The sequence below is a fragment of the Eptesicus fuscus genome, chromosome 13, assembly GCF_027574615.1.
Source record: "Eptesicus fuscus isolate TK198812 chromosome 13, DD_ASM_mEF_20220401, whole genome shotgun sequence".
Classification (NCBI taxonomy): domain Eukaryota; kingdom Metazoa; phylum Chordata; class Mammalia; order Chiroptera; family Vespertilionidae; genus Eptesicus; species Eptesicus fuscus.
In genome coordinates this window covers 70,389,909-70,406,809 of record NC_072485.1, presented here as the reverse complement: position 1 = coordinate 70,406,809, position 16,901 = coordinate 70,389,909, and the positions used below count along the sequence as shown (strand labels likewise).

Below are 16,901 nucleotides of genomic sequence, written 5' to 3'. Positions count from 1 at the left end.
CTATGTGAGGCTTTTAGAATAAAAGGTAACACATGGCGCCCCACCCGCGTGGCTCAGTGGTTGAACCTCGACCTATGAACCTGGATTCCCCCTCAGGGCACAAGCCTGGGGTTGTGCGGGAGGCAGCCCATCAATAATTCTCTCATCATTGAGGTTTCTCTCTCTTCTCCCTTCCTCTCGGAAATAAATAAAAATAAATAAACCAATAAAAAATGAGTTAAAATAAAAACATAACACATCTCTTCCCTTAGGTGCTTTGAAGGGCATACCTTTCATTTCTCACCTATTTTACACAACCAGAAATAAAGATAAGATAAAAGCCAAGGTTTTATTTTAAAATGTGTGTGTGTGAGTCTTCTCCTTTGGCGTGGGCTCCACCGTAAACCACTTTTCTCCCCCGCTGGTTCCCACGCTCCCACGCAGGACAACAATAACAAAAACGCGGTCTCCGACCTGAAAGCAGGCTGGGCCGGCCACCGGAGGCCGCCCTTCCCCGCTGCCCACACCGAGCTGGAGCAGGCCCTCCGGCGGGCCGTCAGCATCCCCCTCGGCTCCTCCTCCTCCTCTTCCAGCGCCGACCTCCCCAAGATGGCGGGCGGAGGGGGCCCGCTTCCGCTTCCGGTGCTAGCGGCCCGGCCGGGGGGGCAAGATGGCGGCGGCAGTAAGGGTCCGCGGCCGGTGCGAGCTGCCACCGCGCTCCGGCCCAGGCTGGCTCCTCAGCCTTTCTGCCTTGCTGAGTATGGCGGCTCGAGGGGCCTTCGCCACCACGCACTGGGTCGTCACGGAGGACGGGAAGATCCAGCAGCAGGTAGCGGCTGCGGCGCCCCTGTCCGCCCGCGCCGGCCCTCGCCCTGGGGGGATGCCCCGGCCCGACCCCTGGCTGTCTGGCTCCGCGCGGCCCCGCCCCCGGCCCACCTTCCCACGGTCCCCGCGCCCTGGCCCGGAGGACCCCGGCGCCGCCCCTTCCCCACGGGTGCCCGGCCCTCGCCTTGGGCGCCTGCAAGTTCTCAGGCTCCCACTCCTGGGGCCGCGCGCCGCGTGGGGAGCATCGCCCGGCTGTCGGGGGTTCGGGCCCTGGGGACATTTTCTCCTGCTCGGGCTTTAGAAACCATAGATTCGTGTTTTTTCTCGGTCTGCCTCTGGTTCCCCTCGGGCCCACGCGTCACCGGCGCTCCCGGAGGAAGCAGAAAGCAGGTGGCAGCGCCGGGCTCCGGGGCGGTGACAGCTTGGGCGCCCAGAGGCAGGGGGTCATTGCTGGGTGCTTCCCCTCGTCTCCTTCCCCACCCGCTGGCATTCCTGCCGGGCTGTGGTGGTGGTTTCACCTTGTACCGTTACCCAGGCCGGCAGGGGCTCCCGAGAGACGAGCCTCGCTCTCCTTCCGAAGGAATGTGTGAAGATGCCTCTGGTGGCGTCGCCTGCATCTTCTCAGCAGGCACTGCCCTCCGTCTCCCGGCGCGCTTGGCATTGTGTCTTCACCTAGTTGCTGTAGCCCCGCCAAGAAGGATATGCGATTTCCTGGATTCTTGTGCATGAACTAATTCCTGCTTTTCTTACATAACTTTATGGTTGCCTGCCTTTGGTGGCTGCTGATGCCCAAAGAGTACGTGTGTGTGTGTGTGTGTGTGTGCGCGCGCGCGCTACAGAATCTTGGTGAACTTACTGGATTTCAACACTCTTGAAAGCAATTCTGAAAAGTTCAGCGAACATTGAGAAAGTGAAGTGTGAGCCCCATGCAGTTTAGCCCACTGATCTCAAATGTATTAACCACTGTGTGAAATGACCGGGCCTTAGAGTGGCGTGTGATGAACGGTGATGGGAACGCAATGCAAGGTTTACTTTTGTGTCGAGTGTGGTTCACGTTTAGATTTGCCGTGGGATGCACATTTTATCTCAAGTATAATGAATGAGTTGAAACCTTTAAAAATCAGCGTTGGTATTGGTGAGTGGTTTTCAGCATATCTGAGAAAAGATTGACTTCCTATTGGGTGGCATTTCCTCTTTACCTACCTTACAGTAGAAAAAAAATTTCCTTTCATGGCCGTGCCAGCTGAGGCTTAAGAAATATGTAAACCCTAGCCGTGACCGGTTTGGCTCAGTGGATAGAGCGTCGGCCTGCGGACTGAAGGGTCCCAGGTTCGATGCCGGTCAAGGGCATGTACCTTGGTTGCGGGCACATCCCCAGTAGGGGGTGTGCAGGAGGCAGCTGATCAATGTTTCTCTCTCATGATGTTTCTAACTCTCTATCCTTAACCCTTCCTCTCTGTAAAAAATCAATAAAAATATATATATATTTTAAAAAAGAAACCCTAGAAAACACTGCACATTCATCTCTGAGGAAAGATGGGAAATCTTACGTGAGTCCTGGTTACTTGCCCCCCTTCTTACGTTTCCTGATGATGGTTTCCCTGAGGCCCTCATGAAGGGAGACAGGGAATTAATTCGCTGGTGCTGCAATTTGGGGATCCCTTCTCCCATTGGCTCTTCTACAGTATTGTTTTTGGCCACAGCTATTTATACTCCATGACATTGATTTCTCCTTCCCATTTTGGTGTCCTGCCACTCAGCTGAGAAAGTAGCCCATCTGAAAAGGCAAAGCTGGTAGAAATGTATTACTTTTATGCTGAACGTGGCAATGGGAAAGTAGAATCTGATTTGTTTTTTTTTATTTTTTAAACAAATTCCTTCGTTTTGCACATTGATGTATATGTTTTAGTGGGGAAAGGTATGGGTTGCATCAGAAAGGGAGAAGTCTAAAGAATTTTCTGGATCTCTGCCAAGTCACCACTGCAGTGAGTTATTAGGCTTAAAGTTAGGAAAGCAAGGTTCTTTACTACATGCCTTTTTAAAGGACCCTTTTCAGTGAATTTTCCAATGCTTTGCTATACAACATATACTTAGATTTGAGCAATCATAAAAATGTATACTAGAAGAAATAAAGTTGGTGACTATATTGAAACAATAGGAGGCTAGGGAAGGAAAGTTGGATTTAATCAGAGGAAAAGGCTACACGTATAAAGAGTTGGATATCATGGTCAGCTTCTAAGTTCCACTCTGATAGCTGTGTGTGCATTACCCATGCTGCCCTTTCAGCAATAATTTGAAAGCAGGCAAAATCCAAACTTCCATTATAATTGTGATTAATTATCACATTTGGATATACTTGTTAAAGAATTGCAATATCCCTTCAGTATGTAGATTTGAGTATACTGCAGATCTATCCATACATTCAGAAACATAATTAAAAGCTTAGTGTATATATTGTGTCCTACATGACATACCACATTTCTTGTTACTTGTTTTTGGTTATACTATCTGAGTATGATTTCAATTTTAATGTTGCCTAATATAAGGGAAAAGGCCAAGGGCAAATTGAAATAACAGATCTTCGAAAACTAGAGTGACAAATACCTTTTGAAACTCTTCACCTGATGTTAAACCTGTTTAAATTAGATATAATAGGTCATTGTTTTCATAGTGAATGTGGACAAGTATTTATGAATTAAAAATCAGAGTTGCCCAAGTATAGTTTTAAAGAGACATTTTCTATCTTTATAGTTAAAGTTTAAAATACAGTAAGCAGTCCTTCCCAGGAGAAGAGACTGAACATTTGTTTGGCTTTTCTATTTCCAGCCTTACCAGATGATAAAGATAGGCACCCACAAGCTCAGACTGCAGACTCGTGAACATGCACATATATTGGAAGCCCTAGATCTGTAAAGGGGTTGAAATGCGGATTCAGTCAGAGCCAGGAAGCAGACATTCCTTCACAGCCTCCTCACAGTCAAAGCTGGGGCTGCTTCTGGCAGTAGCAGGTGTCTACTAGTTGGCATAGCAGCTCAGGAAATTGTTCTTTCCACAGTCCCTGCTCCAGCTAGGAAGCATATCTGTAGTGTTCTTAGGCTCCATGTGTACTGAGCCACCACTGAACTCCCAGGAGCATTGTCCAGGAAATCCTGGAGCTGGGATGTGAAGAGAATGCTCCATTCACTAAGTTCATTTCCCCCTGGGGTCAGGGGATATCTAAAAAAGGCCCCTTCCTTCCTTATCTTCTCCAGTTCTGTGTTTTTCTCCCAACTTTGGGCTTTGGAATACTTCTGAACCATTAGTGTCTCTGTACCTGAAGACCAGGCCCTCTGATGTTATTTGAGCAGGGTCCTTAACTGGGAGTCCATGGATTTGAGCAGTGGACTATTATAATCTAGTCACTAGGAGGATCTACCCTGTGTGTAATCAGGCCAATGGATCTTTTGGTTGACTTCATTGTGAAGAAGAGGCTTCAAGATAAACATTTTTTTGTTTCATTTTTATGTTCTTTTGCTTAATGACTAGTGTAGCAACATCTGTCTTCTATTTTTATCAAAAGTGTCTAGCACCCAGCCAGCATGGCTCAGTGGTTGAGCGTCAACCTATGAACCAGGAGTTCACAGTTCGATTCTCATTCAGGGCATATGCCTGGGTTGTGGGCTCGATCCCCAGTGTGGGGCATGCAGAAGGCAGCTGATCAATGATTCTCATCATTGATGTTTCTATCTCTCCCTTTCTGAAATCAATAAAAAATATATTTTAAAGTGTCTAGCAACTCACTTGCATTGGAGATTATATATATTTGTGGATTAGCTTGAGAGCCTAGCTACTATATATTACATCTTTTGAGGGGGGGAGGGGAATTGTTTCCTGTTCTAACAGATGGATTCTTGAAATGTTACAAGTTTGTTTGTTGCAGCCTATTGAGTCAAGAAGTTGTACTATTAGCTAGTACTGGATTCATTGTTCTAAAATTTTAAATAAATAGAGTATCATCTTTTTCAGCTCTCTTATAATTATCTTCTTGGCTATTGCTTCCCTCTCTAATCTTAGAATGATAGAATTTTATAGATTTGGAAAAATTATTTAAGAATATATCATACAACTCTTAGACGAGAAAGTCACCTCAAGTCACACGACTAATGAATGGTATTTAGTTGTAACAATCAGCAAAAATGTATTTATCTGCAGTAGCATACAAGTGAGCACTTTGTAATCAGTAAATTTGAAGTGCCCATCCCTTTCTGGTAACACCTACAAATGAAGGAATAAAAATAAAAGCAAAAATAGGACTAATGAAGTAAATATCTTCCCTTTTCCAGTTTGCTTTACCTCTGCAGCATGTTTTGTGGTGACTTCAAATTGGGGCTAGGTGGGCAGGGAGGGTCCCAAATAGGTGTGAATTAATTTACCTCCTATCTATCAAGTAGATGTGTTAGGAGTGCAGATCCTTTTAACTGTTCAGAACAAACAAGGTTTCTGACAAAATGATGCCCGGAAGCCTAGCAGCCTTGGCAAAGATTTGTTTGATAAGCAACTATTTCAGTAGCTATGGCTAAAGAAGAGCTATCAGATTTAGTTGGACAGACTGAGTCTTTATCTATGGGTTTCTAATAAGCTTATAAGTAAAGGAGTGGCTTAATTTTGGTCAGGTGTTAAGTAATTTGGTTAATCTGGGAGAGAGCATCAATATAGTACCATTAAGCTGACAGCTTTATTCCACAGCTTTTCAAAACTGAACCCATCTTTTTGCCATGGAGTACTGTTTCCTTGTTTATACACTTCAGGGATTTACTTGGACCTGAGAGGGCATGGTGGTTATTCACTAACTTACTAGGCACCTGGTAAACCTTTGCAGTTTGTCCTAGACTTTGGCATCAAAGTGACTCTTATTCAATCCACTATTTTTAGATATTTCCCACTATTATTTTTCTTCTGATCAATTACCCAAGGATTAATTTTGCTTATACTGCAGAGTAGTAATAGGAACTTGGAAATATACAGAGATAAACTATAATTTTAAATACTTTCCTCAGTTTCTTATTGAACAAGTATTTATTGGCTGCTTCCTTTTTTTGCCAGCTTTTTTCCATTGGCTACTGTGACACAAAATTCTCATTTTTCTTTAGCAGTGAGCAAAGTACAGCTCTTTTTTCACTTTTTTTTTTTTTTCTCTTCTTACTGCACTTATCTTTTAGATCAAGGGTTCTCAAATTTTACTTTGCACAAAAATAATCTGGTTCTTGCCTGAATGCAGATTCAGAGGCCACTCAGAGGGTCTAATTCAGGAGGTTGGTGGTGGAGCCAAGGATTCTACATTTTCATCAAACTCCTCAGGAGATTATAATGCAGATGGGTCACAGCTCATTCTGGGAAATTCAGTTTTTTACATTGCTCTTCCTCCAGCTTCTGTCCTAAAGCCTTCTCTTTTTACATACACCTGGTCAATCTCATCCCTTCTCCGGACTTAAGTTACCATATATATGCTGAGAATATCCACATTTCTTTCTACAATTCAGGTTTTTTCTCCAGGGTTATAGATTCAAGACCTTTATATTAGCTTTTAATTCCATGTGAATGTCGTCTGGGTGCTGCAAACTTCATATGACCAAATCTTAACTTATTTTACCCCTACACCTGTGTCATGCTCTATTTTCCCAAATTTAATGAAAGACACTACCATTCACCATCCACACATTTGTCTATGTCAGAAATCTAATTGTCTCTTTTAATGTCTCCCTCTCCCTTAATCCTTACCAACATTTTTCAGTTTTACTTTCTAATTATATCATCTCCCCATAGCCACTATCATTACTGTAATTCAGTAATGAAAATTTGAATTAGAAAATTAAAGCAGGGCATTGTAAAAATAAATATCTAACATTTTGGGAGTATTTAAAGGAATAAAGTGGCCCTAGCCAGTTTGGCTCAGTGGATAGAGTGTCGGCCCACAGACTGAAGGGTCCAGGTTCGATTCCAGTCAAGGGCACATACCGGTTGTAGGTTCCCTGGCCCTAGTCGGGAGTCGTGCAGGAGGCAGTGTTTCTCTCTGTCTCTCCCTCTCCCTTCCACTCTCTCTAAAAAATCAATGGAAAAATATCCTCGGGTGAAGATTAACTAAAAAATAATAAGTAAATAAAGTGTAAAAAAATAAAGTAATAAAATGAAGTCCTTCCACCTCCATTTTATTAGACCAGTGGTCGGCAAACTGTGGCTCGAGAGCCACATGCGGCTCTTTGGCCCCTTGAGTTTTTAGCAAAGGCCAGCTTAGGAGTACCCTAATTAAGTTAATAACCATGTACCTACCTATATAGCTTAAGTTTAAAAAATTTGGCTCTCAAAAGAAATTTCAGTCGTTGTACTGTTGATATTTGGCTCTGTTGACTAATGAGTTTGCCGACCACTGTATTAGACTATTACCTGCTCTATGAGGGGAGGGGCTATATCACCTTCTCTGCAACTCCATCATCTCTCATGCTGCTTAAACACATACGCTAGTTTCTGTTGAGTGGATGATGTAAGGAAAGGAGAGAAAAGGTTCCTGCCTTTTTGGAATTTACCATTATCTGAATGAAGCCTTACCATACTCATTAATGTGCTGGTCATCTGGAGACCAGCCTAAAGGAAGCCTCAGGTGTCCAAGAACCAGCACTCGGCCTTCCGAAAAGGTGCTGTACACAGGTGAGAAGAGCCACAATTTCAGAGATTACCCTTCCTGCCTACTGTGATCAGGTTGTATGTGCAAGGGAAGTCATCCACTCCATCACTGATATGTCCAAAAAGTCACCTTTATTGCTCAGACATCGAAAAGTATGGAGAAGCAATAAGGGACAATAAAATAGTGACAAGCAAGAAAAGCAGGGAAAAAGAATTGGAAGGGGCCGAGGCAGATAGATGAGAAATGGCAGCTGCACTGTTGAGGAGGGTCAGGATCAGCCGTGGGGCTCAGCAGTTGCAGCTCAGCAGCAGTGGTGGAAGTGAACAGAAGGCAGTTTGACCGGGAAGAATAAGAGGGCTTGCCAGCCCGTCAGGTCAAAGATGAGAATAGCTTTGCACTCCAAAATGTAGGGAGCAGGGTATGAATAGGACCGGTACCTCGGCTGTACTCCATGATGGCAAAGCAAAGGGAATTCCTCAGTAGAGTGGCTCTTTTTTAGCCAGACACCTCAAAAGAGTCACTGCACACAGCTCTTCCCTGTCTTTGCCTAGGTCTCTTCATCCGCGCATTTCCTGTCAAGATACACGGGGCCTTTCCTATCGCCAAATTCAGTGCTCAGTTCTGAGTCATCTTAGCTCAACCTCTTAGCAAGCCAGCATTTGTCCTCAGACCTTATTGCACTGTTTTCTTACATGGCTTCCAGGACCTACACTCCTGGTTTTCCTTCTAAATCCCTGGCCATGACTTCTCAGTCTCTTCTGCGGAATTCCCCTTTTCTCCATGAGCCTTAAATATGGGTGCGCCCCTTCTCTTCCCTTACACCTGTGCTCACCAGATGATCCTATGCAGTCTCATGGCATTAAATACCCTGATTATTCCGCGCACTCCCAAATCATACCTGCAGTCTCTCCCTGAACTCCAGACTCACGTATCCAACTGCCTACCGAACATCTGCACTTGCTCCACTGGCACTATATTGTAATATATATTTCATTGCTTGCTTTCTATAAGAACATAATGCAGGGCCTAAAACAGTGACTGACATGTGGTATAAATTCAGGAAATACTGATTAAGTGAAAGGAAGAGAATGTGCCTGTCTGTGTGCAAGCAGTTACACCTGTAATAGATCTTGCATGTCATCTCCGCCCACTGAAGAGCCACCATCATTTTAGTAATCTGGAGGAGGGAAAGTGTGTTTACTTTAAAGGGGATAAACCAATTCCTTCAGAACCAGTGTTGTAAAACCGTGTCTCAGATAATCTCCTTTCCTGTTGAGTATTTGGATATACTACCTCCCTAACATACCTTTTATGATATGTCAAATAATTCCTATTTTAGGTTGTGGCATTATTAAATTAATTGCATATATAAATTTAGGTAAGTTACTTAATATTAAGGAACTTCTTTCATATAAACATGTACAAAAGAAAGATTTATTAAAAATTTAGTCCTGGCTGGTATGCTCAGTGGATAGAGCAACGGCCCACACACTGAAGGGTTGCAGGTTCAGATCCAGTCAAGAACAGGTACCTGGGTTGTGAGTTCACTCCCCACCCCCAGGGAGGCAACCAGTGGCTGTGTCTCTCACATCAATGTTTTTCTCTCCTGCTCCCTCCCTCCTTTCACTCTCTCTTAAAAGCATAGGAAAAAATATCCTCAGGTGAGGATTAACAACAAACAAACAAAATTTACAAGGTCATGACAATTTTATATAAGCCAAAGTATATATTTGCTTTCAAAACACACTACTGGGCGTTCACACTGGCAGATCATACTGTGCCTCCTACATTTGTTTAGTCAAGTAGTAACTACTTCGTGAATCTAACTTTAGAAAAGAACTCACTCATGCATTTTTTACTAACCTCTTACTTCAGTCCTCACTTTCCCTCTGAGGCACTTAGTTATTTTTTAATTAAAATCAGGTGACTGCCAAGAGGGAGCCTAATGGTCAGTCTTTTCCACTTGAGTGGGGAGTTGAGATGGGTAATTAATCTTCAGTAAAACTCCAGGGAGTAGAGTACCTGCCAAACATGGCCAAATGGAGTCAGGAACGTTTTTATTTGAGCAAGTATTTGCTGAGTGCTTTTTGTGTGCCCATTAACACTTGGCTGGCTTAGCTCACACAGTCTCCACCATGCTTGAGTGATTTCTTTGTTAAGTACTTGGAAGACAGCAGGGAGGGAGATACTGCCCCTGCCTTCATAGAGTTTGTATTTGATACAGTCATACATGGAAGTGACTGTAATGTAGGATTTCAACAGGAAACTTTTGTTGTAATAAAACAATTTAATGCCTGTAGTTCACTGAACACTTTACCAAGTATTTTCCTATTATCTCATTTTTATTCTCATACAGACCCAGAAAACGTGGGTATTGATCTCTTAGGAGTAAAGAAATTTAGGCTGAGTGTGGTTAAATTCCTTGCCATGCAGGTAAGAAGTCGCAGAATGTAAACATAAGCCCAGATTTGATTCTAAACTGTTTTCCTTGCTGCAGTGCTAAACATTGGTACTAACAATAACAAAAATTGTGTAGTTTTATTTGTAAAACAAATACCAAAATTAAAGATTCTTTTCAATTTTATAATTGAACTTAAAATTATAAAATACATGCTCATTATTCAAGTTTTTTTTTTTCAAGCTACTTAGTATGTTATAAAATGAAAAGTGAAAGTTTTGTAACTACTCACAAACCTTCCTGGCAGCAACCACGGAATTAGTTGTGCATTCTTCCAAAAAGTTCCTATTCATTTGCAAACACACACACACACACACACACACACACACACACACACACATATATATATAGGTTTGTTCTAAACACACAGCTGGAAACATTATGTCTCACTGCTATCTTTTATTCACTTAATAAGACTTAAACATCTGTCCATGTCAGAAATAAAAAGCTAACCCCTTCTACCTTAAGACGGCATAATATTCAGTTGCATAAATGTTCTGTGACTTATTTAACCAGTTCCCTAGTGAGGGACATTTAGATTGTTTCCAGGTTTTCCCAGTGTTGCAGTGTGAACATGGTCATACATATATATATCTGTGTGTGCTTCATGAATCTATTGAGTATGTCTGTCTGTAAGATAAATTCTTTGAAATGGAATTTCCTGGTTCTAAGAATGCATTATATTTCATTTTCTTAAGTATTGCCCACCTGTCCTCCTAAGGGACTGCATGAGGAGTGTTTGAAAATACCCAGCAGTGTTTGGAGTATATAAAACCTTTGTTCATAATCCAATTCTAGTGAAAAACCATTATTCCATCCATTGCGCCTCACTAAAGTGTTGCAGCCATAAGTAGAAGTCTGGACAAAAGGAACCTTCAGTTTGGTTTTACCTTCATAGAAAAATTAAACCTTTGTCATTAATGCTTGTTTCACACTTGCTGGGATTGCAGTCAAACTGGAGGTTCCCCCCGCAACCCTCTGCCTAGGTTGATACTACTCATGTTTTGATGAGTAATCAAGTTAAACTTTATTCAGTTGTGTCTTTTTTAGAGCAACATTTTCTAGCTTGAACAGTAAGTAATTTCCTGGCTGTTGAGTTTGCTATCACCTGAGTAATGATAAAGTTACTAAGATTCCATTTCTAGCGCTGATTGTAGTGTCACTTTTCCAATATTTGGTTAACACATCTGCCTCAGCTTGGGCTGCTATAACAAAATACTGTCAACTGGGTGACTTAAGCAACAGAAGTTTATTTTGTCACAGTTTTGAAGGCAGGAAATCCAAGATCACCAGGGTCAGATTCTGGTGAGGCTCGAAGATAGCTGCATTCTTGCTGTCACAGGGCAGAGAGAAAGAGAAAGTAAGCTCTCTGGTGTCTCCTCTTAAAAGTTCACCACTCCCACCCTGCAGGGCCCAACCTCATGACCTCATCTAAACTGAATTACCTCCCAAAGGCCCATTCTCCAGTTATCACCACTTTAGGGGTTAGGGCTTCAATGTATGTATTTTAGGAAGATACAACTCAGCAAACATCAACTAAAAACTTGTAAGCTGTCTTGTTTTTTATTAATCTCCATTATGTCCAGTATTATTTCTGGTACTTAGTGAGTGCTTATATTAGTTTTCTAATGCTGCTGCTAAAAATCAGTAATTGAGTGATTTAAAAACAACATCAATTTATTATTTTACAGTTCTGTGTGTTAGAAGTCCAACTTGTATTTCACTATACCAGTGGTCGGCAAACTGCAGCTCGCGAGCCACATGCGGCTCTTTGGCCCCTTTGAGTGTGGCTCTTCCACAAAATAACCATGGCCTGGGCGAGTCTATTTTGAAGAAGTGGCGTTAGAAGAAGTTTAAGTTTAAAAAATTTGGCTCTCAAAAGAAATTTCAATCGTTGTACTGTTGATATTTGGCTCTGTTGACTAATGAGTTTGCTGACCACTGCACTATACCCAAGGGGACAGAAGCAGTATATATCTTTCTGGAGGTTCTAGGGGAGAAACCATTTCCTTGCCTTTTCTAGTTGCCACCCACATTCCTTGCCTCTTGCCTCTCCCCTTTTTTTTTTCAGATCATGAAATAGAGGAAGTATCTAATGGTGTGCTTTGATATTTTAAACAGAGGAAATGTTTAATGGTGTGTTTTGATATTATTTTAAACATCACCAAACCTAAACAAACAAAAACACCTTTAAAAAAAGGAACAATGGTATCAATATGAAAAACTTGATAGGTCACTGTTGCTTCAAATAACAAATAATAACAGGAACAAAGATGGTGCAATGATTTTGCCAACATCAATCATTACTTTTTTAATAAAAGGGTACAGAAATTAGTTAAATTGTAAAAGCCAGTGGCATTGACACAAAGAAGAATTACATTCACTTGTGGGAGACTTCTGGGAAAATGGGAATTCTATTCAGGAGATTGATTATTTGAGAAATGTTAGCAAGTTCCCAATGAAGGGAGAGGGAGGGGTTTCATAGGAAATTAGGATTTCAAGTGCTCAAGCAATTGATATTGTTTATCTCTATTTCAAAGGCAAAGTCAGCCTGTTTGTTTGTTTGTTTGTTTGTTTGTTAATGCTCACCTGAGAATATTTTTCCATTGATTTTTAGAGAGAGTGGAAGGGAAAGGTAGAGACAGAGAGAGGAACATTGATGTGAGAGAGACACATTGATTGGTTGCCTCCCTCACGTGCCCCGACCAGGGCTGGGGATTGAGCCTGCAACCGAGGTCCAGGTCCTTGACCAGAATTGAACCCAGAACCCTTTAGTCTGCGAGCTTTTGCTCTATCCACTGAGCCAAACCAGCTAGGGCAGCCTCTTTATACTAAATCAAGAATAAGCAGTGTCTAAAATATTTGCCCTGACAGAATTTGCTCCAAGGTGCTTATGTTTTTTCCTTTTTTCTTACTGTTGTGGCTGAAGTTTATTTATAGTTCAATATACTTGATAAATAAAAATGATACTAAGATAATTTTTTCTTTTGTATGTATACTATGTGTGTGAACCTGGATCTTTTCTACCTTTTAGTCTACTTGTGGATGTTCATGAATTTTTTTTTTTTTTAGTTAAAAGTTTTAGTGAAAGTTCGTAACACAGTTTTAAAAATTACTGGGCTCAAGGGGCCAGCTGGTAAACTACATCATCAACACTGTGGGTTTCTTTGCCCAGTTCAGCGAGGAATTAGGTTAAGGAAACATGAAAAGAGATAGCAGGCATATCCTGGACCCAAGGATAGTTTTGATTTCTCAATTCTCCTTATTCTCTTTTTGTCAGAGGTGTTGGGGAAGCATCTGAGATGACCACTGGTAGCAAATCTAGTACAGCATTCTTTCGGAGCATATTGGGCCACTTCCCTGAATATACCACCAGCTATGCCCATTTTATTGAGGGGGAATTGAGTGTGCCAGCATCCCGGGGATACTGAGAGAAAGACAGTGAACTCAAAATGGTGTTTGTGGGAGCTGCGCCTGTGCTTCTCATTGTCCCAAAGTGCCATCAGTTCACTTGCTTCTGAAGCTGTCACCAGATCTGTTAACAAAATTCGACTGAGTAAATTTGAAGATCTAGTTGGTTTTATTATGTGATTCATAAATCAGGCAGCATCCCATTTAGTAACTAGAAGAGCACTCTCTCTTGGCCCCTTTTTATTACATCTTCAAAGCCAGCAACATTGCATCTCTGACCATTTCTCCTTAATCACATCTCTCTCTTTGACTTCCCTATTCCACTTTAGTTGTTGTTATAGAGCTGACTACTTTTATTTATTTTTAAATATTTTTTTCATTTTAAAAATTATAGTTGACAAAGCTATTCTCCTTTTAAGGACCTTGTGATTACATTGGGCTCACTTGGATGATCCAGGTTATACTCTCTGTCTTAATTAAGGTAATCTGAATATCCACCTTAACTCTTATCAGTTACCTTAATTTCCTTTTGCCATGTAACCTAACATATTCAGATCTTCTGGGGATTGGGACAAGGACATTTATTAGACCATTATTCTGTGTTTCATAAATATTTGCTGCTGGAATGAGAATCACTTCTGAGTTACATATAAAACAATTCTTTTTAGCTACATTGTTTCTGTAGGTATTTACAAGAATATCATAACTATTGGAATGATAAATACCCATGACTCTTCTGTCTTGATACAGCATTTCATTCTCTTTTCTTGAAAATTGTAAATTGTCTACTTTATTCATGTTTTTTGTATAGTTCTTGGTTACATAAATCAGAAAATGTAGGCTAAAGGTACATTTATTAGAAGTTGTTCATGTTTAAATTGAAAAATTAACTTGACTATCAGTTAGGAAAATGGTGATTATTTGACATGAATATTCTCACAAAATTGGCTGTAACACTACATATCCAAACCCAGATTATTGCTATACTAGAGGCCCAGTGCACGAATTTGTGCACAGGTGGAGTCCAGCCACTGGGCCCCAATCGGGATGGATCAGGGCCGGGCCTGTCAGGAGGAGGAGACAACGGTGGGAGGTTGGCCCAGCGGGCCCTACCCCCAATTGGGGTGGGGAGGCCAATTGGGGGTGGGACCAGCTGGGGGGAGGGGCCGCAGGAGGTTGGCCAGCTGGTGCCACCCTCAAATCAGGCCGGTTCGCCAGCCGCAGTGGGCATCATAGCAACTGGTTATTCTGATTGTTACGGCGTTTTGGTCTCTGGATTTTTATACATGTAGATAATATACTTTAAATACCTAGATTATTTCATGTGACTTTAAGCATGTCCAACTGTGTCTTCCAGCAACTATGCAAATAAAAAGGTAACATCTAATTGAGGGTAAGACTTTTAAAACTAGGGATATAAGACCATAAAAATTCATGAGATCATCAGGATTTGATATTTTTGTTTATTTAAAGTTTATATTTTGATAACTTGGTAGCTTACAAAATTGAGACTGGCTTTTAATTTCTCATTAGAATACTGGACAAGTACTCTGAAGCAAAAATCTCATCTTTAAAAAAATATTTCTGAAACACACACAGTTCATAATAATAGTGTTTTATTGATCTTATACAAGTAAATGTTTCTAGTGAAAGATCTGTTCATATTAATATTAAAGTTTTGACAATTATAGGCAGAAGCCTATGTACTTCCCTCTCAAGAACTAAGGCTGACTGTTATTTTGTGAACTTGCACTTCTCTAGACCTGGAAGAAGTTGTGTGCAAAGTGGGCAGACTCTTCAGCCTCCCTCATCCCATCCCTCTAAAACTCATCTCATTGCCACTATATTAGGACTAGAGGCCCAATGCATGAAATTCTTGCACGGGTAGGGTCCCTAGCAGCTGCCAGCTGGGGCCTCCCTTCCCTCGGTTGGCTGGCCGGCCCCGCCCCCTGGTCAAACTCCTGGTCTTGGGGACAATTTGCATATTAGGCTTTTATTATATTAGTATGATGGGGGTCACAAAGGTGAGGGCTCCTTGGATGATTAGTTGAAAATGGCAATGAACTAGATTTAAGATCAGGATAAAAATCAGAAGGGAGGGAGGTAAGGAACAAGAAAATACAGTAGATGTTGCCTTTTTTTTTTTCCCAACATATATTACATTGATCTTTTACAGAGAGGAATAGAGAGTTAGAAACATCGATGAGAGAGAAACATCAATCAGCTGCCTCCTGCACACCCCCTATTGGGGATGTGCCCGCAACCAGGTACATGCCCTTGACCGGGATCGAACCCGGGAACTTTCAGTCTGCAGGCCAACGCTCCATCCACCGAGCCAAACTGGCCAGGGCGATGTTGCCTTTTTGAAGTGTTTTGCCTGGCCCTCACATCTCTGAGAGGAACTTTTACTCTATAAATATACAAGGAAAAGCTACAAAATTGTTCCTCAGACCTGAGCTTACACTTGTCATTAACCAATGAACTTATATGCATATGTGCATAGCTCATGGACAGACAGTTGTGTGGGGAAGGCCTGGAGGGAGTCAATGGGGTGGGGAAGGGAATATCTGTATACTTTCAGCAATAAAAATAAATTTTAATAAATACATGTTGCATAGTGCTCTAAAGATTCCTTTTAGCAAGATGACCCATTAGATAGCACTTAAAAAAAAAAAAAAGGAACTACTTTATATATTTAAGTAAAATGTGTTCCCTGTAGAAAAAATAAAAGAATAATTATTTCCCTCCAAAGTTTCTTTGCTGGATGCTTCAGAATGCCAAAACTAAAAACGTCAGAGTTTGGAGTAAGGAAAGGTTTATTGACCAAGAAGGCACAAACCAAGAAGATGGGGCCCTGGTAGTTCCTCAGATCCATCTTAAGACAGTACAAGATTCAGGCTTCTTTTATGTCAAGGGAAGGGAAAATAGGAGGGGCTATTTTTGTAAGAATTGAGGCCCCACGTAGAATTCCTCTAATGATTAGCTTGTCTAAAGCAGGAGCCATAAGGCCATGAGAACAGTACAGGCTTGAACAAGTGGAGTCAGAGAGACAGCATTTCACTGGTTCATAATCATCCAGAGTCCACCAACTGGAAACTACCGTTCACGAAATATGATATATGAAATGTCAGCTGGATTTAAAGGATAGTACCATTACTTTTCACTATTTGTATAAAATAAGAGTACATAGGTTCTGAATATTGACTTATAGTGGGCCTGGTTGAGTGGATGGTGTGGTATTTGTAATCTTCTAAGAAGGAGGAGTGTTTGAAAGGAGAGAAATTTGAGCTGATAGACATTTGCCAAGGATAATTATCATGTCTTACAATTTAAGAACCTGAAGATACCTCAATAAAAATATATGTCAGGCTATAAATCACTTACTGCTAACCCTTATCTGGCGAAGGTCCATGCCATTTGCTGCCTTGTAAAAAGAGAAACACAGCTGTCAGTGGACTCCCTTCCGTCTGCAGATCACTTTATACCTCCTCTAGCTGCTGTATCTTGTTGAACTAAAAGCTTCAAGGAAATGAAAAGTATTTCCTTATATTTGAATGTTGGCCAAACCCA

The 16,901-nt window shown here is 41.5% G+C and overlaps 1 protein-coding gene across 1 annotated transcript in view; it reads left to right on the top strand.

The window, feature by feature from the left end:
- Positions 1 to 615: 615 nt before the first annotated feature.
- TTC17 (tetratricopeptide repeat domain 17) overlaps positions 616 to 16,901 on the top strand; it is an 83,191-nt gene continuing 66,905 nt past the window's right edge. The window contains exon 1 of the mRNA XM_008146786.3: positions 616 to 808. Within this exon, the coding sequence (XP_008145008.2) occupies positions 650 to 808 (159 nt within the window). The 5' untranslated portion in view covers positions 616 to 649. The remainder of the gene's footprint in view (positions 809 to 16,901) is intronic.